Below are 24,579 nucleotides of genomic sequence, written 5' to 3' on the forward strand. Positions count from 1 at the left end.
ATCCAACATGGATTCTATATGTGGGGGCTAAGGAGGAAACTGAGAAGAAAATTTTAAAAATGAATTTTAAAAAACTACTCCTCTACCATCCATGTCAGCACAGGAACCAGCTAAGAGGTAAGAAAGGTTAGGGACTGGGTACAACAACTATTGTTCAGTCCTGACTCTTCAGGACCCCATTTGGGCTCTTCTTGGCAAAGACACTGGAGTGGTTTGCAATTCCTTCTTGAGCTCGCTTTACAGATGAGGAACCAGAGGCAAGCAGGGTTCAGTGACAGCTCTTAAATGCCCGAGGCCAGATTGATCCTCTTGACTCCAGGTCTGGGACTCTATCCACTGCTCCACATAGCTGCCCACAATGACTATAGGGCCCACTATCACCAGGTGGTTCCTCCTTCCCCTGGGGCTGACCCGTCGTCTATGATTTCAAGTTGGCCTCTTCCTCCATTCCTGCCTCACCCTTCCCTCTTGCTCCCCTAGCTTATATACTGCTTCCCACTAGATCCAGTCCTGGAAGGACAAGCAAAAGCCCAGTACGTGCATCTGGTCATTCCTTTAATTGAATGCAGTCATTCATAGAAAACAGAGATTCCACCATGATGTGGAATAGACATAAAAGTTATTTAAAAAAAAAAAATGCAAGACCTCCCATTGACTCCCCTGGGAAAGTTCTGAGAACAAAGTTGGGAATCCAAGAAAAAAAAAGTTCCTACACCCTGAGGCCTAATCCCTTTCCCTGTCTCATCTCTCCTCTCCCACAATGGCACCTAGATCAGGGAGGGCAGGTGGGAGACAGCCAAGGCCAACAGGAGGCGCTGACCCAGAGCTGGAGTGTGAGCTAAGGAGACTCACTGTAAACTCCAAGAGGTGTGTGTGTATGGGTGTGGGTGTATGTGTGTGTGTGTTTGTGTGTTGTGTGTATGTATATGTGTGTGTGTCACTGCCCTTAGACATAGGCACTGCAGAAGGCTGGAATGGGCTTTGTTCTTTGTAACCCTTCTAACTCCTACCCCTGGGTCTTGGGGGCAAGCAATGGCACGGAGGGCATCCCCCCTAGAGTTTGGCAGGTACAAGGACACCAGGGGATAGAAAGCAAAAGGAAGATGCAGTCTGGGACCTGTCCTCCACCAACCTCATCACGGGGAAGGACAGAGCTTTTCTTAAGCTACTCAGTTCCAAATGGCATAGGGCTACACAAAGGTAGCCCATAATCTAAGCTCCCTCTGCTTCATTAAAAAAAAAAAAAATTCCCCCAGAAAATCCCAACCCATATTAGCAACCAACCCCCATGGAGGAGGTCAGAAGGAAATTGCCATAAGGCCCAGAGCCCTTTCTGGTTTCAGCATCAGATACCTGGCTTCTCAGTTCTCCCCTCCATGCACTTCAAACCAGGCAAACCCAGCTCTGGATAGCAGCTCAGAGGACCCTTACCCAGATTCAACATACACATTAAAAGAGCTGGGGCTGGACGGAAAAATCAGGCTCTGGCCCTTACCCAGAACTGCAGCAAAAAGGAGGATTTGGGGTTCCAATACAGAGGGTTCCCCACAGGAGAAGGGGAGGAACCCTAGAAGAGACAGGCTCTTTGAGGAGCCCAAACACTGAGGAGCAAGCAGCAAGTTTGACCAAAGTTCAAAGGGTGGGAGGCAACAGGCCCCTACATGGCCCAGCCCTCTTTCCCCCAGGCAAAAGGCAGAGTTCGGCTACAGGGAGAACATGACTGTTCCCCTCATGAATGTCCCAATGCCATCCTAGGGAGCTAGGCAGAAAAACTGTCCCCGCACCCTGAGGCACTAGGCAGAAAGTCCTGAACAATCCTGCCTATCCTAGACCCAGCTAGGCTCCCTCGAGTGCCAAGGCCTGAAGGCCAAGAGGGAGGGAGATGCGGCATCCACTAAAAGACATAGATCTTGTCCCGTTGTACGGTATCTAAATCATCATCCAGGGTCAGCAGCACCTGAAAAAAGAGAGAGGTAGGCTGGAACTATCTCCTAAGGTCACACATGAAGACGGGGGTGGAGAGCACTCTCTATACTTAGAGGAAGAAAGGAGAATTTCAGCTCCCACAGAAGAGCTACATACCCAAACCCACTCTACCTGGTCCTCATTCCAGTGACAACAACCTTGTACAAGTTATTATGATACATTTTACAGATGAGGACACTAAGAAGTCAAGTAGCAGACCCAGGCCGGTAAGTGGCAGAAGGGAGATTCAAACCCATTGTCTTCAGACTCTAATGACAGCTGTTTGCAACAAGTCTCCTCCCTTGAGGGCCCTATCCCATCCCACTTTGGGCCCAGCTTATGGGACAAGGGCAAGCAATGCCATTCTTACCAAGAAGGACCCAAACATGGCAATGGAGGAGAGAAAGTGCCAGATGTCATGGTCATCAAAGAAATTGAGCAGGATACAGTCACGATTGTGCTCCCTTGACTCAGCAGGAGTTTTCTGGGCAATAAAGATAGAAATGGGGAGGGTTACTTGTTGCCATCTACCCACAACTCCCCAGGTAGGGATTATCTCCCTCTTTAGTCAACATTCTTCCAGGTACCCAGGCTGGAAACCTCAGAACCACAGACTCCTTCTTCCCCCTCATTTTCCATTTCACAGATCTTCTTCCACCTCGTACAAAGTGTTTTTTTGTGTGTATACATTTTCCATTTACTTATCTGGGTACATGCTGTTTTTCTCCCAGAAGAAAGCATGCCCATTAGCTTCTGTCATCTTTATCTGTGTACATACCTCGTGTCTCTTCATTCAGTCAGTGGTTTCCTTGCTATGGGGAACTCCACTGATCAAGATCAACAGCTGGTTTTGTTGTGCACTTTAGAATTAAGAGTCGCCTGGGGCACTGAGAGATTGTGACCTGCCCAAAGCAGCAAAGCTGGTGCGTAGATAGGATGTGAACCCAGAAAGGCCAGCTCTCTGCCCATTCCGCCATGATATATCTTGCCCAGCATACAGCTGGATCAAACACCCAGAGCTGAAAGGATCATGGAATCTGGCCCCTTCATTTTATTAATAGACGAGGGAACTGAGATCCAAAAGGATTAAGTGACTTGCTCAGCGTCATACAGTATCTGAGGTAGGATTTGACTTCAAGTCCAGTATTCCCCCCAGCATACGATGATAGCCCTTTATCAATCAATCAATAATCCACACGTAGTTATCAAAATCCTGCTCCATACCAGGCCCTGTGCCAGGTACCTAGAGTAGAAAGAATGAGGCAATCTCTCCTCACAGTAACTTTACATTCTAATGGGAGAGACAAGTAACATATAAAAATACATGCAGCATGAAACTGAGAAACACACAGAGTCACTAAATATAAGACAGCTTGGGAGGGAAACCACTGACATTTAGGGAGAATTAGGAAACACTTCATGAAGAAGATGGGGCCTAGAATTCATCTTAAAGGAAGAGAAGCAGGGAGGAAGGAAGGAATTCCGGGAATGGAGAGACCATCGATACAAGGGAACAGAGATGGAAGGTGGAGGGCCATGAATGCGAAACAGGCAAAGCCCGTGTGCCTGGACTGCAGAGTACAGGAAGGGGAATAATCACTAGGCATTGGAAAGATGGGTCAAGGTCAAGTTGTACAGAGCTTTAAAACAAAACAGAAGAGTTTACGCTTTATCTCAGAAATAATAAATAGGAAGCCACTGAAACTGGCTGAGGAGAGGGTCATGTGGTTAGATTGGTGCTTTAAAAAAATTACTTTGGCAACAGCTTGGAGGATGGATTGGAATGGTGAAAGACTTGAAGATGACCAATAAGGCGACTGTTGAAATGATTTAGATGAGAGGCAATGAAGGCCTAAACTAAGGGGCAGATTTGGGGGAAAGATAATGAGTTCAGATTTAGACATGCTGAGAGTAAGACATCTCTAGGACATCCAGGATTGTGAAATGTCCAACAGGCATAAAAGATCATAAAAGACTGAACTTCAAGGGGGAGATGAGGGTTCAATGTATAGATCTGGGAGTCATCTGCGTAGAGGTGATAGGACAGAAGCTTGGGCATTCTGTCACCTACTGTTAGGGTACATAGTGTGGATAATGAGCCAGCAAAGGTAACTGAGTTGTGATCAGACTGGTGACAGGAAAATCAGGAGATGGTTGTGTCCTGAAAACCCAGAGATAAGAAGATGAGAGGGCTGGTTAACAGTGTCGAGTGCAGCAGAGAGCTCAAGAAGGATTAAGGATTTAGCTCAGAAGGTATCACTGGTAACTTGCAGCTGCCTGATTAAGTTCAGAAGCCAGGCAGAGAGGTGAGTGAGAGCACAGAAAGGGGAAGCAGGAAGTGGGGACAGCTTTTTCAAGAAGTTTGAGAAAGGGAGGAGAGATACAGAACAATAGCTCGAGAAGATCTAGCAAAGGTTTTTTTGTTTGTTTTTTAAGGGATGGAGGAGACTTGAACATGTTTGCAGGTAGTGGTGGACGAGAAGAGGGGGAAGACTTGAGAGAGATACGGAGATGATTAAGAATGCGGCTGGTGGGAGAAGATGGGCGGGGGATGGGATCAAGAAATCAGCACGCCATATAGCTTGATAAATGCTTGGATTACATGGAACCTTTTCTCAATGCCTCTTTCCCATTCCAAACAAAGTAAAAAAAAGATAAATTAAGCATAGTTCCTGCCCTCAGGGAACCTAGGATAGGATTTCTTATCTACCGATAAGAAATGCATATAAATATCATGTAAGATTGAATAAAAGCGCTCACTCAACCTCTTTTGCTTCAAATAACACTTCACTTCCTCTCTGAATATACAATTTTCCCCAAAACCTTTAGGGATAAGCATGTTCTACTACTTTTATGACAGCTTCCTTTGACATTCTAGCCCAAAAAAGTTTCTCCCTCCTCTGAACTCCTCTGGTTCTTAAATGTCTATCCTTGACATCTGTCCTCAATACATGCTGCCTTCAATTATTAGATGTCTTCTCCTAGTTGAATCTCACTAGTTTCCTCTACTTACCCTGAATAGGGACTATACCTTATCCCTTTCATTCATTCACTCATTCAACAAGCTTAATATATGTTAAGCATTTACTATATCACAGGCATTATGCTAAGTGCTAGAGACAAAGACTTTTTGGTCCCTGCCCCCAAGGTGCTTACATTCTTATAAGGAGTAAAAGTAAGGGTTCAACAATATGTACACACAAAATATATACAGTATTGAGGGTGGGGACAGGACTACCAACAAGACGAATCAGGAAAGGCCCTGGGGGGAGGTTGGAACTTGAGGAAAGTCAGGGATTCTAAAGGGTAACAGTAAGGCATTGCAGGCACCAGGAAGAGTTTTGGGCAAGGGGTTCAGAATGGCAGATAGAAAAGTGTACACAGGGAACAGCCAATGGGTCGAAGTGTGGCTGGAGGAGAACAGCATTAGGCACATAGTAAACACTCAGTGATACTGAGAATTACAGAATGGCAGACTTTTAGAGCTAGAAGAGATCTTAGGGTTTAGCTAATCCAGGCCCTTCATTTTATAGAATCATAAGACTCGGGAAAACCTGAGTTCAAATCTTTCTTCAGACCTTTATTAGCTGCGTGACCCTGGAGAAATCACTTCAACTCAGTTTCCTCACCTGTAAAAATGAGAATGATACTAATTCTTCTATACCACATAGCTAATGTGTGTTTAAAAAGAATGTATCCGTACAGCCTATGTCATCAGGTTGCATGCCGTCTTGGGGAGGGGGGAAGAGAGAGAGGGGGGAAGAGAGGAAGGGGAAGAAAACTGAAAACTTACGGAAGTGAATGTCAAAAACTAAAAATAAACAAACTTGTTAAAAATGAGAATAATAAGGATCAAAGGAGATAATATACGTGATATACTTTGCAGATATTAAGTTGCTATAAATGCTGCTTATTAATTATTATTATTATTAATGTTATTATTTTTATTTCAATGCTGTTTACTATTATAGATATATGTATTCTATAGCTATAGATACATTAATATAGATATGGATGAGAAAAGATTGAGAAGTGGAAGGTCTCGATTAAGGTTATAAAGCTACTGAGTCAAAGATACAGCCAACCCTGGAGCCCATGTCTTGTTACTGCTCTCCTATGGCTCTCGCTTGCTACGCCAGGCATTCATTCACTCACCTGCCAGGTACTGAGTCCCTGGAAGAAGAAGAAAAGGGCAAAGCCCCAGACCACAGAAGTGCAGATGATACAGAGAAGCGGAATGAGTTTGATCCTCTCTCCACTCCGGAGCTGAAGAGAAGCCATGAGAAAGCAGTTAAGAGCAGGGCCTGCCTGGGGAATCAGACCCTTTTCCAGGGTCTCTGTTCTTTGTACTCCCCTCTCTGAGCTTTCATTTAATGGTGAGTTTGTTCATATGTGGCAAAACCTGGCCCATTCCTGTCCTTTTATTTTACAACTCAGTTCAATATCTTACCTCCTCCAGAAAAAGCCTTTCTGGCTTCTGAATATACATTCACGTCAATGGTATCCCCCATTTCCAACACTGGCCCCCATCAAATGACAGCGAGATCCCCAAAGATAGGGGCCACAGCTAATGAGAACCTTTCAACATCAGAGCTTAATTAAGATGCTCAAACCCTTTCCTCCCTACCTCTCACCTCTAGGCATTGAATGAGATGAAGTTCCTCTAGTAAGTCAGACTCCTGCTAGGGCCAGGCCCTGCAGGCTTCACAGGGAACTAAGCTCACAGTACTGGACTCACTGATCTCCTTCTCCTCTGAACTCCTACACCAATAACTGTTTGTGCCACTTACTTGGCACTTAGCATAGACTGTCTTAACCTTCGGTATTCCATAAATGTTAAGCCATGGCCCATGAGACTAGAAGAAGCCCTTATAGGTCAGGGGAATTTTCTTAGCTTTCTGTTCTATTTTCTCACTGAACCTGTTGTAATTATGGGCACAGAGGAATAAAAATGATACTAGGAAGGACTGGCATACAAGTGGCACCAACCTCTCCCCTTCTCTCCACCCGCCCCTGCTGTTTTCCCTCAGTGATCAGCCCAGGGCCTGCAATCCTGGTCCACTTTTATGTCCAAGTATTAAGGAATGCACAAAAATTAATAAGGAGGAAACTCCTCACTCCCTCATCCTTTCCACCTCCTGCGTACCTTCATGATGATATAGAATGCGAAGTAAAGAAGAAGGTTGCAGATTCCAATGGCCAGCAGGTAGGAAGCAAAGTCATTGGGACGCATGATGAGCCCATAGGCAGCACTGCAGGAAGGAAAGAGGACTAAGGAGGCAGGGAGCCATGGCCAGTCCCTGTCCCCTTCACACGCACATCCATGCACTCAAATGTCTGTTGTCTCCTTAGAATGTGGGACTGAGGAAGGGCCACTGCTCAGACCCCATGACTGATCCCCTCAGAACCACAGGCAGCCAAGGGGATTTCAGAATATCTGGTACCCATTCACTTACTTGGGGGGGAGGGGAGAAGGAGCCTCCCTCTGTCCTTACCTCACCCTTCTCCTTCCATTACTCCCCTAAGGAGTCAGAGGAACAGGAAAGGAAGAAGAGAGGTCTTGGGCTAAGTGCCCCCCAGCCCCACCCCCTCACCAGCCCCTGCCTGGTTGCCACCTGCGCAGGGCCCTGGCAGCTGCATATCAGGACTCACAGTGACCAGTTGATGATGTTGCCCATAACCAGTAGCACCATTCGGTCCTAGAGAGAAGCAAAGCCCAGGGACAATGAGACAGAGATAGAGTTTTTAGGTGGTTTAGTAGACCAAGAGGCAACTTGAGTCTGAATCCTGCCTCAGGCGCTAGCTGTATGGCCCTGAAGACGTCATTTAACCTCAGTTTCCTCATCTGTAAAATGGGGGTAATAATAACACTTACTTGACAGAGTGATTGTAAGGGTCAAATAAGAAAAAACATGTAAAAGCACTTTGCAAGCCTTAAAGCATTATACAGGTTGACTTAAAAGTCCTGATGAAGTTTAAAGCTTTTTAAAGTAAGCTTTATTAAAGCTTAAAATGGTATCAAGGTTTTTGGGACACCCTGCATAAACGTCAGCTGTGGTTATTGGACAATAATAACAACACCCTGGATGGCTAGAGAGAGGCCAGACAGAAGCAGGAAATAGAGGGCCCCAATTACCTAATGCTTATACAGGTGCCCCCAGGAAAGGGGCAGAAGAGATGAAAGGGAAGTGAAGCCTGGGCACATACCACATACAGCGGTCCACTGCACTGACGGATGCAATCTGTGTAGACCACATGAAGAATGCGGCGGAAGATTCCAGAATCTGCAAGAAGGGAGAAAATGACATTGAAGGTCATAAGTTTAAGGCCAGAGAGGTATCCCTCCTCATCCTAAAAGCCTGTAACCTAAGTTCATAGGAACCAGCCTATGTATCCACAGCTCCTGAGCAGTGTAGGCCAGGAGAGACAACAATTCTCATCTACATAGTGTTTTGAGAGACAGTGTAGTATGGTGGATCAAGAGCCCACCATGGCCTCCGGAGGACCTGATTTTAAGTCCTACCTTTGACACATACAGGCCATGTAACCTTGGCTGGACAAGTCACTAACGCCTCTGCACAGCCCAGGTGACTCTCTAAGGCTGTAAGCTGCAAAAAATGGTTTCTCATCTGCACCGGTGGAGTTTTTTTTTACAAGGAATTCTCTACTATATATGTAATACTAATATAATATGTATAAAATAGAAAAAGAACAGGCAGCAGGTTTAAGGTGTCCAGTCACAAAGACAGAGAAAGATAAAGAGAAATACCCTGAAATCTTTCTCTGTCTCCCTCTTTAGCTCTTTCTGTCTCATACACCCTTCTTCTCATCACTCTGGTCTTTCACACTCTCCGCCCCCATGGACAATATCACCCCAGGCAATTTTCCTTACCTAGCTTCCAACGGCCCATGTAGTAGAGCTGGGTACTAAGCAGGAGCGTAGCAATGATATGAATGACAGAGAAGACAATCCAGAACACCATGTTCCCTTTGCCAAATACCTATTTGGGGCAGGATGGGAGGAGGTGGGGAGAAAAACGTGTATGTGTAAGACAGAGATAAAGGGAGGAAAAAGAAAGAAAGAGAAGGGAGGGAGACACATAGAGAGAGAAGGAAGAGAGAGAAAAAGACAGAGAGGCAAGAACATATGAGCAAAGGAGAGAAGGGAAGTCTACATTCCAGATCCCTCAGGGTTCCTGCCAGCATAGGGCATAACCATGTCTGAGCTGCCCCAAGAGAGGAGCCTTAGGAATGTTTTTACCTCCAGGGATGGGGGAGAGATAGAGGATGGAATCTAGTCTCTAGGGACAGAGGCAGGCAGGACAGTGGCATTCAAAGGCAGGGAGGGAGGGCAATTTTGGTAGGAATGAGGGGATGGGGGACACTCACCACCCCCAGCACAGAAAAGAAGATGACAACAGCGAGGCAGGCATAGGCGCTGTAGGCACTGGCATTGATGTCAGGGTGCCGCTTCTGATACAGCTTCAGCATGCAGAGCCCCGCAATCATGTACATGAATGAAGTGTCTGCAGGAATAGTAAGTTTTAGACTCCATCTGTCCAAGCCCACCCATCACACTAGGCTGATGCCTCCTTGCTCCCTCTCTCCTAGGAAGTCACCACTTAGCAGTCATCGGGTGGGTAGGCAGGGCTATGGTGGGGACTCCTTGGCCAGGCTCTACATACTCCTAAAGTTCCCTCCAGGAATTGTCTCTTCTTGGGCACCATTCAGAGTAGCAGTTGTCTCTACCACCTAGTACCTGTGTTACCTTTAGCAAATCACTTTACCTTGTCTGGGTCTCAGTTTCCTCATCTGTAAAATGAGGGGGTTTGAATAGGTGATCTCCAAGATCTTTTACAGTTCTAAATCCTAAGATACTATAAGAAGGCAGAAGAGTCCGTAACCAGGTCTGGTGGTCTGTTCTCTGTGCTACAAGAGGATATCTGACCTCTAGTTTCCCAAAAGACTGAATCTTGGAGGCTCCTACCTAAGGGATGGGGAGCTTGGCTTAAAAAAAATAGGCTAGACCAAGAGGGACAGAGGTATACAGGCACGTTCTCTGGGAATGAAAAGGAGGTTTTACCAAACTGAAAATTTGTGTAGTTGGGGCAAACATGGTAGCAGGCACTGAGCAGACCCTCCATCATCAAGGCTGTACCCATAGCATAGAAAAGCCCAAAGTGCTTTGGAATTCCGCATTCCTAGTCCAAAGAAAGAATCCAGAGTTGGAGTATGAACAGAAAGGAGAAATCACAACACACATTTATTAATCATCTACATGTGGAGAGTGCTGTGCTAGGCAATGGGAGGTTAAATGGTCTCTGCCCCCCAAAATCTTCCAGTCTGATAGAGACATCAGACACAAACACACATGAGACAATATGGCGGCAGCATTGCACAAGAAGGGCCTAACGGTCTGAAGTCAAGGGGCTGAGGAGGATGAGGGAAGGCTGCATAAAGAAGATGAAGGACTGATTTAAAGGATGAGTCAGTAAAGACAAGCGATCTGAAAGAGAGGACTGTGGGGAGAAGAGCTACCAAGGCTGAAGATGGTTGGGGACTAATCCAGGGAGGCCTCGCTGAGAACATAAACAGGTAACATTCAAGGAGGAATGCTCTCTTTCCCTGAGGGAAAAGGGTGGGATCCCCAGGGAGACACCAGGTAAAGGGAAAGGGAGGGGTCAATTCTCACCAGGGCATAAAGGTCATTTCGCATGAGGGCTCGATTGTAATTGATTTCTCGTTGCAAGATGATGAGGAGGAAAAGCAGCCCCAGCAGGATGTAACCCAGATTACTGAGGATGTTGTTGAAAGCACTGGGAAAGAAGTCAACAGGTATTACACAGAGCAGCTGCCTCAGCCTCCCCCTCCTATCCCACCCTCCAGCTACTCCTGGGTTCCCATCTCTCCCTCCCTCCTCTGTCTGCTTCCCAACATCCCCCCTACCTGAGGTTGCCCAGGGGATGGGCACAGAGGAAGTTGTAGTAGCAGATGTCCTGATTGCCTGTGACATTCACTACCTGCAGCCATCCCAAAGAGCAAGAAAAACAGGAAGGACCTGAGGACTGAGATTTAACTCAGTCTAGGTGAGAAGGTAGCCCAGCCCCATCCCTACTTGATTCCAACTAAGGTCAAGGGATACTCTATCCCCAAATCCACCAATACCCTGTCAACCCTAAACATATAGTTGTCCCTGTTTCCTTATTCATAAAGAACATGACTAGCAGGGATTGTGTTTTCTGAGTACAGTGGAAAACCTGTGGGTTCTTTCTGCAAGCATGGTATGATGCTCACAGAGTCACTACAATGATTAGTGAGACCTCTACAAGTGGGTGGATGAAATGAGATGAGATTTGTAAAGTGCTTAGCACATATTTAGCACACAGTTGGTACTTAATAAGTGCTTATTCCCTTCCCCACTTCTAGAACTTGTGTCAAAAGGCTGTCATCTCTGGGGCCTAGATGAGGGAGTTAAGAGCCTAGGGTTGGGGGGACAGCAAACTTTGCCCCTCTTACCGTCTGGTAGGTGATCACCAACTGCACCACTGGGAGGGCATAGAAAACAGCAATGGTGGCGATATTCCTGTATGTGGGGATGGATGGACAATGAATGAGGAAGATTGGAAGAGAACCACGTCCCATCTCCAACACAAGTCCTTACCCCTTCTCCATGTCCCCTCCCCTCCCAAAAACTGGCAAACATCCTACTCACCAGAAGTAAATCTGGTACTTCTTCCGTAGAACCCGCTTGTCCTTTCGGGCCAGGTCTGCTACACACAGGTATTGCTGAGGAGGAAGAAGGAAAGATGACAGAGGAAACAGCTGGAGGTTGGCTGCACCCATGACCTTTGGGGAAACTCTCGAGAGTGGTAAAGGGCAAGGACAAAGCTGGAACCCTTAAACATCTTTGCTGGCCCTACTCTTACCCACCTTCATGGACAGACCGCTGACTTAAGAATACAACCTTAAGTGTGTGTGTGGCTATCAAAGAGTTAGCTGCAATCAGTATCAGGGTTAACACTTCGCTTTAAAAGGAGGCCCCTCCAACATCACACAGGAGGCCTGATGGGCACAGGCGTTTACTGGGACTTAGGCTCTACCCTCCGTGGCCCACACGGTGCATCCCTCTAAGGATCTGTGGGATCTGGGACCAGAAGTGTCCAATGAGAGCAGTGCCAGACCTTGGTGCGGATGACGTTTTTGTCAGATTCAATGTCAGTCAGCGTATCATAGTCGTCCTCCTCCACTGAGCTCAGAGAATCCAGCCGAGGCCGGCTGCCCACAGGGTCTAGGGGGAGAAGGAAGGTAAAAGAGTGCTAAGGCATGTGGCAGGATCCCTGAAGTACGGCCCCTGCCCACCTGGGGCAATTGGAGAAATTACAAAGTGGTAGAAGGGGTGAATCGGGGGATTTAAGACAGAGAGGCTGAGGTAAATTCAGTGTCCAGTGAAACCTGCGTGTCCTATTTCCCTTGTGGCACATAGGGGATAGATGAGAGGGAAAGGAGACAGGCAAGGTCAGGCAGATTACTGACCTGATGCCTCAATAGCATCTCTGACTTCCCCTGGAGAACTAGGCAGGCTAAACCAGGGACACTGAGCTGATCTCAGGCTTAAGACAATGGGATGATTTCTGATAGGTAACATGCAAATTAGAGGCACAACCAACTCTGTGTGTTTTGAGAGGGGAGGGTTGTGGCACTGGAGGAGTTAAAAGTCAGGTATCCCCTGGGCTGGTGGACAAGAAAGGCTACTGGTGGAAGACACGCTCCTACACACACTTAATAAAAAAAAAAAAACTACTCTAAATGTTTATTGACTGATCCACTGCTCCTCAAGGTCCTTTCACAAGGCCACAGACCCAGCCAAGTAAGGGCCCCACAGCAGGCAAAAAATGATCTTCATTGCCTACTTGGGATGCCTTTTAGACCAGCCCCAACTTCCTCTGCTGGCCAGAGAATGAGGATGATGTGAAGCCAGGCATTGTTGACTCAACATTGCAAGTTCAGCCCAGAAAGCCCCCATGGGACAGTCCTGGGAAGTGACAGAGGGAAAGTAACAAAGATCATCACCCACCCACACCCACTCTGCCACTAGTCAAAAAAAATGCCAGCCTCTCTCAAAAGACACAGAGGGTCAGTTATTGTAAGTATCACATGATAACATATGCAAACGGGATGCACTGGGCATCTTCCTAGTCCCAAAGGTAGGGCAATCCCAAGCCAGGCCTCAGTGCCCACTACAGGCAGGAGCTGATTGGCAAAGCAAGCACTCTCCCCCACATCTACCCATGGCAATGCACAGCTGCCGCATCTGGCCAGAGGGGAGACGTCGCTTGAACTGGTCGTGTCCTTCAAAGGAAAGGGAGAGTTACAGGGAGGGGATCCAGGAAAGAGGAGGGGACCAGACCCAGGAGGATGGGGAAGGTGGAGAATTACAGGCCATGCCCTAATGCCATTGCTTGGAGGAGAGGGGAAAGAGTAGGGGACCTCCTTGAACAAACACACACTTCACCTCTGGCCTTGCCAACACCAGCCCTGGCACCAGTTTTGCCCATCTCATACCTGGCAAACTCACCTGAATAACTGTAGGAGACGTCCACAGAGCCAGTGCTATCTACTGCACCATCAGCAGAACTTGAGCCATTCTCTGTGGGGACCAAGAGGCCAATAAGGGGAGAGGATACAGGGGTCTAGCCTTGGAGAGGAAAACTCCCAAGAAAGTACCAAAGATGGGGCACTTTGGCCATGGGAATGACATTTTCTTTCCCCAGAGGTCTCTAGGTTGGAGAAATGAAGATTTTTTTAAAATGGCAGCTGGCAGCTACTGCCTACCCTTTGGGGAGACAATAGATGATCATCATAGCCTCAACCTTTTTTGTGTCCTGGTGAAGCCCACAGACCCATTCTCAAAATAATGTTTTTAAATGCATGAAATAAAAGACATAAGATTACAAAGAGAGCAAATTATACTGAAATACAGTTTTCAAAATATTTTTTAAAAAAAGAAAGAAAATATTCACCAACCCCAGGTTAAGAACCCTTGTCCTAAGAGAAGCCAGCTTAGAATGGCCCAAAGACAGCCAAGTCGGGGGTGGGATAGGTCAAAGAAGCCTTCAGGGGGCACCTACCGAAGGAGCCGTAACTGTAACCTTCATAAGGGGAGGAGCCAGGGAAGGATTCAGCCAAGACTCGAGGGTGACCTGTAAAGCAGAAAACAAAGCCCATTCATCACCTTTAAGTGGTCAGAGGCCCAGACCTGGAGATGACCAAGAGGAAGGGGCTGAGGAAAGGCTTTGAGCTTCAGGAAAAAAAAGAATCACACAGGCAGCCAGCCAAAACCACCTGCGCTCCCGCTTGCCCCACTGTTCTATCTTTATTCCCCTCATCAAATACCCTACTATCCTAAAAGGGGTTCCCAGTTTTTATCCTCCCCTAGAAAAGGTCAGAGATCTTGGCAACAGAAGAACGAACATCACCAAGGCTCCCCAGACCCCACCTAGTCATAACTCATCCATTCAAACACTTAATGAGTATACAGGATGTGCAAAGCCTGCTGCTTCCCTCCCAACCCCTTGGAAGTCCAAGGCCCTGACCCCACCCGGCCCCTGTAGCTTACCAAGCAAAGAGGCTGGAAGAGAAGTCACAAGCAGGACAGAAGATTGTTGGGCATAGGGGAAGAGAGAGAGAAAGGTTATGAACATGTGAAACTGTGGGCCTCAAGGCCTGGGACAGACGGGAAGATGGATGACCAGCAGGATACAAAGAAGACTGAATCAAGGAGCAGCCATGTTTTTCAAGGGGTAGATAGAAAGTGGAAGAGACATAACCCCCTATTCCTCATCCTCCCCTGTCAGGTCTAAATTAATAGAAAACGAGTCCAGTTCCCTTTGGCCAGAAGACTCTGACTTCCCAGGCCAAGACCCATTAATCAGTCACCTCTCCACCTAGCCCACCCAGGACACAGCCTTGAGAGGTACCGCTTTCTGAGATGGGTCGGTCCATGGCTACCAACAGAGTCTTCTTCCTTTGCCTGTGGGAAAAGATCATGGAGGATATTCAGTGAGGTCCAGGTTCAAGATCCCATCTACCCTATCCTGCTGACCCTCTTTCTACTCTCCTCATTCAGGTGCTGATCTCTAGGACCCTTTTCTTCAACTAAACCTGGCCTTCTCTAGGTTGAAAACACAGGTCTTAGGAGAGATGGCTAGAAGAGAAGACAAAGCTCCCATTCTCTTTGTTGGGGGGCTGTGGACTATGGGCAACAGAGTCTTTGCCCATCTGTTCTCTTATTCATCACAGCTCAGCTTGTCTTAGGGGGACGTGGGAATGGGGGTGTGGTTGCTATCCCCCAGGATGGGAAGGAACACGGTTGGAATTGGCAGAGCAAGGGGAAGTACAAGGGAGCAGGGAGAAATCTCCATGACCAATGCCTGCTAGACTGTCATCGAAAGGCAGAGCAGTGACTGGTCCAATCAGCCCCCAGCTCACCTCCAATTCTCCCAACAGGCCAGTAGCACGGTCAGCAAATAGAAGGAGAGGAAAATGCCCAGGCAGAAGAGCATGCCTCCAACATAGGCCTCGGCTGGGAAGAAAAAAATGAGAGGGGGTAGAGGTGGGATATGACAGATTAGCTCAAGGTTACTGGAAAGGGCTGGGGGTGGAGGGTTTTGGCCAGGCATTTTACGTGGATACAGGTGCAAGAGAATGGTTACAGTTTCCTTTCTCTCCTTGTATTCTCACAGCCTAGAAGTTCCAAGCAGGCACAGGGGATGGCACCTTGCTTCTCTGCCCACCCCTGCTTAATGTTCGTACAGGAGGTCTCCATCCCCAAGTCTATTCCCCAAAGAGACCAGTAGTGATAAAACAGCCCAAGCTGAACCTGGCCCTACCCACCCACCCACACTCACATGTGATTGCTGGAGACACCACAACGGTCAGAGTTTTCTGGTGATGCCCTTGATCAACTGGTTCATCTGGACGTAAAAGTCAAGTCAGTGCAGTAGTGGGAGCCTGGAGCTTGGCCTAAGGCTTAAGGGGACCAGGCAGGAGAGAGGCTGATACCCCCACCATTCTATACCCCTCCCCTTCCCCTAGACAACTCAAGGTTTTCAGGTAAAAAATCCAGGTTCCTTTGCTTCCCAGGTATCTATTAAACCCTGAACCATCCCAGCTCCTCCTCCCCACCTAGCCCCGTCCAGAGTACAGAATGTACCTTCCCCATAGGGATAGTAAGGCAAGGAGCCCCCACAAGCCTGGTCCTCGGTCTTCACCACCACCACCACATAGAAGCTGTTGCTGGGAAAGTCTTTCCGCTGTAGACAGCCCCAACACAGAGAAACGACCTTCATCAGGTACCTGGTACCATTCATAGCCCTAGAGCCCTTCCCTCCCCACCCTGTCATCTGCTACCTCACAGCATGATGGAGGGGAAAAAACATAGCCAGGGAAAGCTGAGGGGGGGAGGGAAGACAGGTTGATTCCTCTGGTTTATACAGAAAAAGATGGGGATTATTTTAGGGTCTTCATATTCATGTGAAAGAAACCCAGGGAAGGCCTGGGACAAAAAAAAAAAAAGAGAGATAGTAGATGGGTCAACACTCAATCAGCGTATGCGTGCATGTATATGAATGTGAAGGAGGAGTGGGGGAGAGGAGGCAAAATCATGGTAATGGGAGAACAACAACTGGGGAAGGTTGCCTAGAAAACCCATCTGGTCATAGCTCTTCAATGCCCAGGTGGTCCAGCCTACCTGCACAGTGATGGCTGCCTTCTTAGTCATTGTCTGGTACATTCCGATGAAAGCCACATTGTTGTCCAGGTCATAGACAGGACACTATGACAGGGAGAAGGATGGGGGGGGGGTTTTAAAGAATCAAGATAATTAAGGAGCTGAGCCTTATACCCCTTATCCCTGCAAGTCATTTCTCATAGGAAAAAAAGTAGGTGATCTGGACCCACTTACCAGGATGTCTTGGATGGAAATGACTGAGCAGGGAAAAGCCTTGTTGGAAGTCACTTTGACAATCACTGAATCTACTCCTTCTGGGAACTCATATTTGAAGTACTAAAGAGCAAAATTAAGGCAGACAGACTTACCTCCAGTGGCCTCTCCCAGCAGCCTCTGTCCCCCATCCTCCCTAAGACAGCATTCACTATATGAGCTCTATGGGGGTCAGGTTCCAAGTGAAAACCATAAGAGAAATAAAAAAATCCCAACCCTACACCCACTGACCACCACTCTACCTCCACCCTGACCCCCAGGCCCAGAGCTCCTCAAGGGTCTATTTGCCTGCAGGTCAGCAGGTCTCCTTCCAGAGAGCAGGCCCCTACAAGAAGCAGACTTCTTGCCTTTTCTAAGTTGATCTCTTTGCACCCAGTACTTGCCAACTCAGCCCAAATAGACTTATGGGGACCCTGAAGGCAGAGTCTCTGTATCCTTAGTACTCCCAACAACACTTTGCATACACTTAAAGTGTTTCATAAATAAAAAGAGTTAATTGAATGAGTTTACCTGAGGCTGAGCTGCAGTGGTGTTAAAGCTGAATTGTTCACCAGTTCTGTGGGGCAGAAAGAAGAGGTCCCCCCACAACCACCACCTGTCACTCCTGGGGCCCTCAGAAAGGTTTCCCCTTGGGCATCCCCTTCCTCTCCCAGCAATCCCACCACACTGTCTCAAACCTGAGCACAAAGTTGTCCATGCGGCTGACCCGCAACTGATAAGAGGTGTTGAGTAATGACAGAGTTGACACATCCACGTAGAAGAACTGTACCTCAGCCTCACTCTTGGTGGGTGGCTGGCAGAGGGTGCGAGCTACATCTTGGTACCGGTACTTACGCTGGTAGCTGTAGCCCAAGGGAGGGGGGAGTTAGAGGGTAACTATTCTTTCCCCCCGCAACCAAATCCTTAAGGAACACCCAGCAAGCCCACCTTGAAGGGATGTCTGACCCAGATGAACAGGGTTTTGAGGAGGGGGTAGAGTAAACTTGGACAATCCTTTTCCCCAGATCTGGTTATCCCTAACCCTTTGTCTACCCCCACCCAGCTCGAGGCTTGGGGCCCACAAATACTCTTTCTTCAAGGAATACCTAATACTTGACCAAGTACTTGGGTTTGGGGCAAGAAGGCGTTTTAGCCATCATGGGGAGCTCCTCCCATGGTGGGAAGGGGTAGAAAACTCCCCAAAGTGAGAGATTTGGACATGTGCCTATAGGCCTGTGCAAAAGCATGGGCATTTTCCTAGGTGAAGTAGGGAACGAGAGAGGACCTCTCCAAGCTTCTGTGGGGATGTTATCTCCCCCTGATGGGGGAGGGTCCCTTCCCCCATTTGATCAGCTCTCAAATCATACTCACAGCCCCCGAAGAATCAGTGGCACTTGGAAGGATACTACAGCCTCCTTCTGTCGAACCACAAACAGCACGGGTGCCTTGTTCTGCTTGTTTAAGACGTTCACAGATACTCGCACACCCTCAGTCTATGGAGACAGGTGTTTTCCTTTAGTCAGACCAGCCCTCAGCCCTTGCCTGCCTAAGTTCAGACCCTCTTCTCCTACAAACATGGCTATTCTTTTCCAATGCTGGAAGGAAGGGCAGGAGTTGGGGGAATAGTCAAGCCCAAGGGATGGTCCTCCCTGCCTACATCTGATCCCAGGAAAGTCAGAGATGGAGGTTTCTGCCAGGGCTGTCCTTTTCACTGACCCAGAGGCAGTTCTAGTATAGTAGAAACACCCTGGATTTGGAGTGGAAAGATCTGGGTGCGAATCCTAGTTCTGCCACTTACAAACTGCAAGAACTTGAACAAGTCACCTAATTTCTTTGTTCCTTGGTTTTCTCATCTGTAAAATGAGGATAGCAAATCCTCTACTACCTATGTCACAGGCCTGTTGATTAGGATCAAATGAAATAATGGGCACAAAAGCACTGTGTGCTGTGATCTGTAAAGTGTTAGTCCTAAGAGGGCAAGCCTGAGTGAGATTGCAAGCTTCATGAAACAAGGCCTATCCTGTCTCTAGAGAATGAATGTGAATACTGTAGAACTATTAGTATACATCCCAAGTAAGGGCTGGGAGAGGGCAGGTCTCCCAGGTTATGAATCTTGGAACCCTTAACAGCCTCCTCCCTACAAACCAAAGTACCAGAAAGGCAGCTCTTGTCTTAACAACTGGCCTGATGAATTCTAGCATAGAGGATACCTAATTTCTGACCCCAACTCCACCCCTGACTCACTGAATGACTTCAGACAAGCTAGTCTACTCCAGAAGTGTAAGTTTCTGTGTATCCATTTGTAAAATGGAAAAGACTGTCTCTCAGTGATATAGAAGATGCCAAAAAAACCCACCAAACTCATGGGCTTTGTGAAGGAGAGAAGGAGAGAACAGGAGAGATAACTGTCATTCTGTTGCTAGAACCCAAGCCCTGTAACAGAGAGAAGAATGTTCTTCTCTCCACCCCCACTCAATGACAATTCCATTTCCCAGGAAGGTAGAACCCAGAGCTGTCCCACCAGACCTAGAGTGAACTCCTGGTTGGAACACAAATCAGACTGCAAGCAGGGAAAGGCTACAAGAATACAATTCAAGGAACAATTTTCCGAAGACAAGTCTCAACCAGCAGCAAAAACTAAGCTGTCCCTTTTTCCCCACCAATAAGTAAAAAGACAACAGGTTCCATTTTCTTTCACAGCAGGTTTTCAATCATTTTGGGCTTAGGACTACTTTTATACTCTTAAAAATTATTCAGGACTCCTTCCCCCCATGGCTTTTATTTACATAAGTTATAACTGAATATTTACCATGTTAAAAAATTAAATGATCCAAGTAATATTGTGAAGTTTTGACCTTGCAAACCCCTCAGAGGTCCCCAAGATCACACTTTGAGAACCACAGCCCTATCTCATAGCTCTGACAGACTAAAGATGAGGGAGGTAGCTCCAATTGAGGAAAAGAGTAGGCCAACATTTTTGAAGAGAAATGAATTTCCCCAATCGTCAGGAGTTCCTGAAACTCCACCTCCTAAAATTTGCCCCCAGGACACAAGGTTCCCAAGTGTGTCCAAGCTCTACGCCGGCATTCATTCAGATAAATAATTCATTCAAATAGATAAAACCTCCACCACCAGGAGGGCACTATACAATGACCTCTTCATGAATACTTGAGAATAAAGCAACAAAGTGCTCTAAGGATTTGGGGGGACTAGGTGGGGTGAGGAAAACTAAGACAAAAGTTGGGTTTCCAGGCTGGGTCAAACCTCGGCAGGTTCTATTCTAATTCTCCCCTAATTAAGCTAGTTCTTTCTGGCTAACCTGACTTCTGAGCCACCCACCCCCACCCCACAGGGCTTGCTGGCTTTCTTTGGAGAGTTGTAGATCATCAGGGGTACGGGAAAGAATGGGAAATTAAAAAAAAAAAAAGACACAGGCCAGGGAGCCCCCAGCATATGTTAGCCCGGAAAAACCAGCGAAATAACTTAGCTAATCTTAAATTATCAGTGACCTTTCAACTCAAGGCCTGACACGTCCACTTGGGTGGTGTGGAACAAAACAGTATCAGTCGGGGTACCCCCACATGCCTAGGGTCAGGTTAAGCGTCTGAACTAGGAGTTCATAAGGCCTGGGGGCAGCAAGGCCAGACCTGCTCAAGCCCTCCAAGTGGGTGCCCCCTTGGAAGAAAGATGACCACAAATGGGGGAAAAGGGGAGAAAGAAGGACCTTCAGAAACTGCCTACTTTGGAGTCTCAGGAAAACAACAACAACAAAAACCAACGAAAACCAAACCAGACTGGATAAGGCTGGGAGCGAGGAAAAGAGGAAAGAAGACTCAGCAGGAAGCGCCCTAAGGCCCTGGGGTGGGCGCCAGGGCCCAGGGCAGCGACGCGACCAGCAGGACTGGGGCGGGGGCAGATGCGGAGCCGCATCGCCCAGACGCCGGGGGAGGACCGCGCCGGCCCTCCGCCCCCAGACCACCAACCCTCAATGCAGACACGCACGCGGGCGCGGGCACGCAGCCCCCCGAGTCCTCACCCGGTTTCGGGTCACAGTGTGGTTGAAGGTGTAGATGTTGACCAGCTCGCTGTTGACTTCATCGCTGTAGACGCGTTCAAACTCGGCCTCCTTCTGGGACACGTTCTTGGGGCCCAGGACCCCCAGGCTGCCCTGGGCCGGAGCCACCAGGAGTACCAGGAAGGGCAAGCCCAGGGCGAACATGGCCCCGGCTGGGCGGAGGCGGCGGCGGCGGCGGAGGCGGCGGCGGCGGCGGCGGCGGGGAGCGCAGCACCTCGGAGGGCCGATGAGCTTTGGGCTGCAGCTTCCAGCATCTCACCAGGACCAGAACTTTAACCCCGGCCTGAGATTAGGAAATGCCCCCTCCCTGGGGAAGCAGAGACGCTCCCCGGGGCGCCCGAGTGGGGACGGAAGGGGCAGACGGAGGGGGCAGAACTCTGGGGAAGGGGCACCGAGGCTGGGCTGGACACTTTGGGAGGGGCTTCGTCTGGTCCCCAACCCCACTGCCCTCCCCAAACCAGGTGGAAAGAGAGCAGACGGACCAGCCGGCCGGCACAGAGGCGCTGGGGCGGGGAAAGCAAGCGGAGAGACGCGGCCGCAGCTTGGGTGGGCGCCGGCAGACACTCAGGGAGGGGGTGGGGCCGGGGGCCAGGGGCGTGAAAGGTGGAAGAGGGGTGGGTGGTTTCCGTGGGGGTGCGGCCCCTTTAAGGCCCGGAGGACGCGGCAGTCGCCTGCATTCAGAACTCCAGAAAGTAACCAGCTCGGCCCGGGCTGTAAACACCAGTGCGGCCGGCAGGCTGACGTCAGGGGAAACTGACACAGATTTAAAGGGACAGGTCCCTGGCATGGCCTTAAAGGGACCGCAGCCAACCAGTTTTGAGGATGTGAAAATCTGATGCTTCCCCTCTCTCGTTTCTACACTTCTTGCTGTAGCTCTCTCCAGCATACTGACCATATCGATCATCATCTCTCGGTATGGATTAGAATAGGCATATCATTTGAAGAAGATTCTCTGAGCATCGTGTTAATGGATTCTATCCCATCTGAAATGGACACACTTTCCCCTTGACTACTTTACAAATGGGAAAAAATGAGGTTCAATGGAATGACCTCTGCAGGAGGGAAGGGGAAAGGAGATTCCGAGGAAGACGCAAAATTGGATAGCAGGGGAGTTACAAAGTGCGCCATCACACAGTTCTCCCTCCTCTCTAAGTAACAGGCTGCAAACTGGGAACAGCCTTTATTCTACAAACACTTGTTAAATTTGCACCACTGTGCTAAGGCTAAAATACCAAAATAAACAACGCGTGGTCCCTGCTTCGAATGAGCTTGCAATTTAGCCCTATACATCTCCCCTCGGGTTTTATTTCTTCATGGGAAGCCACTGAACCATTTGGGAGGGCGGGCAAGCCTGGTGAGGAACCACCCTGAAATGCCCTGGTAAGGAGGCAGCTTCTAGGGTCCCCTTTTCCGTGGACTATTTTGGCAGTCAGAGTCTTTTGTATGTTGTCAGTTTGGATGAAGCTGTAAAATTTCCACATTTCAGACAGGCCCCATTTCTTCTCCCAGTTTGATTCTTCCCACTCTTCCAGGGAAAAAATCTGAATATGTGTAAGGCATTTCCCTCTTTATTTACACACACACACACACACACACACACACACACACACAGCTGGGATTTTAATTTATAACTGAGTTGTTGATGGGGATTGTTCCAAGTCTTCTAGGTAGGAAATAATCTGTAATTTGTAGCCTCCAGAACAATACTACTAATAAAGTATTATTTACTAATAACATACATATTTCAGTGTGTTTCAAAGTCCTTTCACAGCACATTTGTGATGTTGAGTGGTGCAAGTATTGTCCTCATATTACAGGTTCAGCACCAGACTTAAACTGAGGTTTCTTGATTCCCAATTCAGCTCTTTCCTTGATTTCTCAGGCTTTAGGGGAAGAGGATTTTAGAACTGTGTATTGTCAGAGTTTAGACCATGTAAATTGATAGCAAATTTATTAATAGTAATAGCTAGCCCTTACTTTAGAACTTTAAGGTTTGCAAAGTGCTTCCTACACACACACACACACACACACACACACACACACACACAAGGTATCTCAGGATCATCTACTCTCAACCTCAGGGTATTTTTCCTATAAGGAAACTGAAAATGGTAAAATGACATTACCAAGGCCACACAAGGTACTAACTAGAGCTAAAATTTGAAACCAGTTTTCTAAGTCTAAAACCAGACCTTATTTCCAACATATGAGGAAACTGAAGCCTGAGATAAAGTGAATTCCTGAAGGTAATATAGCTAGATCATGGGAGAGATGGGGAGCTGGGTCTCCAGACTGAGCAGCTGTGTTTTCTGAAATACTGCATTGTGTCTCCTGGCAGAATTAAGAAAAAGATACGCAGACACACACACACACACACACACACAGATTTTCACAGGATCACAAGTCATCTGCCATCTTTCCCAAGATTGACATTTTAAGGTCTTAGAAATTTGGTCATGAATACCCTGATGGTTTAAGCCAAAGGACAGCTTCCTCAGACAGGGAGATCTCTTGTTTTCATATAACTTCCTTTGGCAGTTGCTGTTCCTACTCTGAAGAGCATCCTCCCTGATCCATGAAGGGGAATGAAGGCCCCTGTTCTGAATTAAAGCTTTCTATGGTCAGGCTGCTAGAAGTGATAGAAAAGATCCCTTTGTTTGTGGCAGCATTCAGCCCTGAGAGTGAAAGGAGAGGGACATGGGGCTAGATGCTGTGTTGGCGGGACAAGAGAATGAAACCAACTAGAGAGGTATAAACTAAGATGGGCAGAGGAGAGGAAGGAAGGAAAGGGAGGAGGCAGCCTGTCCCAATCCTAGTAAAAAGCTCTCATTTAGTCTATGCTTGGGGAGAAGCAGTTAAGTCACTTAACATTTTTTCAATTTCTCCGTAAATTATCCCAGGGTGATTTTTTTTTCTTGTGGGTTTGGTTATCTAGATTTTAAACTAGGACCTTTCTCTTCCCTGAGAAAAAAAGTTGTGAAAGGGCACAAAACCTGGGAGACAATTCCCTACCCTTCCTTTGTGTTTTTTCAACTGCTAGGTGAAAGTATGTCCCCTCAGGAAAAGCTGCTGGGGGCAAGCCTGGAACCTTCCATCTGCCCCCAAAGCAACCACTTCTAACTATAAGGCAATTTTCTCCTCCTGCTGCAAGCCTAATCTCCCAAATGGAATGTGGAGAACCTCTGGTGGGAAGAACAACCTCCTCTTCTACTGTTGAGCCTATCCTTTGAGGGAAGATGAGTGACACCCTTCACTCAATGAGCATCTCAAACTTGCTCATACCTTTCACATCCCAGTGACTCTGAACCCTGGCCGATCTTCATCCAAACTCCATTCCACATCTCCTCCCACCCAATTCCTTATTCCCTTCCCCCTCATTCCAAAATTTCAACCTAATTCCATCTAGCCCTTTCACTGTGTTCCTGGAATGCCGGTTCCATAGGCAACAAATTTCCCTTTATCTTAGATCTTTTCCTTTTTCAATCCTTCCATCTACTAGCTCTTACTGAAACCCAGCTTCCCACTGATGTCACATCTTCTCTGCCCATTTTTTCCAATA

General features: G+C 47.7%; 1 protein-coding gene across 4 annotated transcripts; it reads right to left on the reverse strand.

Moving 5' to 3' along the window:
- Positions 1–538: 538 nt before the first annotated feature.
- SIDT2 (SID1 transmembrane family member 2) lies at positions 539–21,539 on the reverse strand. 4 transcript variants are annotated; one of them, XM_072610988.1, is made up of 28 exons: positions 20,982–21,539; positions 18,317–18,438; positions 17,644–17,808; positions 17,477–17,522; positions 16,928–17,029; positions 16,715–16,798; positions 16,178–16,277; positions 15,873–15,938; positions 15,454–15,547; positions 14,943–14,995; positions 14,582–14,593; positions 14,094–14,165; positions 13,541–13,612; positions 13,252–13,314; positions 12,147–12,253; positions 11,678–11,751; positions 11,482–11,548; positions 10,912–10,985; positions 10,658–10,781; positions 10,049–10,166; positions 9,355–9,491; positions 8,858–8,966; positions 8,173–8,249; positions 7,618–7,664; positions 7,112–7,217; positions 6,121–6,231; positions 2,336–2,449; positions 539–1,957 (listed from the first exon to the last, which is right to left on the reverse strand). In XM_072610988.1, the coding sequence occupies exons 1-28, from the start codon at positions 21,162–21,164 to the stop codon at positions 1,895–1,897; spliced, it is 2,562 nt and encodes an 853-aa protein (XP_072467089.1). In that variant the 5' UTR covers positions 21,165–21,539; the 3' UTR covers positions 539–1,894. The 4 variants fall into 4 exon arrangements, with proteins under 4 accessions (XP_072467089.1, XP_072467090.1, XP_072467091.1 ...); XM_072610989.1 differs by lacking the exon at positions 14,582–14,593; XM_072610990.1 differs by lacking the exon at positions 13,252–13,314.
- Positions 21,540–24,579: the final 3,040 nt, after the last annotated feature.

This window comes from Notamacropus eugenii, chromosome 5, assembly GCF_028372415.1.
Source record: "Notamacropus eugenii isolate mMacEug1 chromosome 5, mMacEug1.pri_v2, whole genome shotgun sequence".
NCBI classification, from domain to species: Eukaryota; Metazoa; Chordata; class Mammalia; order Diprotodontia; family Macropodidae; genus Notamacropus; species Notamacropus eugenii.

What these genes read in the sequence shown, in the direction of transcription:
- SIDT2 (XM_072610988.1), bottom strand. Translation starts at nt 21,164, where the DNA reads ATGTTCGCCCTGGGCTTGCCCTTCCTGGTACTCCTGGTGGCTCCGGCC. An exon ending in TTACTATCCCTATGGGGAAG is followed by an intron (nt 15,939 to 16,177) that starts GTACATTCTGTA and finishes TTTTACGTCCAG; the next exon opens with ATGAACCAGTTGATCAAGGG. An exon ending in AAAACGTCATCCGCACCAAG is followed by an intron (nt 11,752 to 12,146) that starts GTCTGGCACTGC and finishes CTTCCTCCTCAG; the next exon opens with CAATACCTGTGTGTAGCAGA.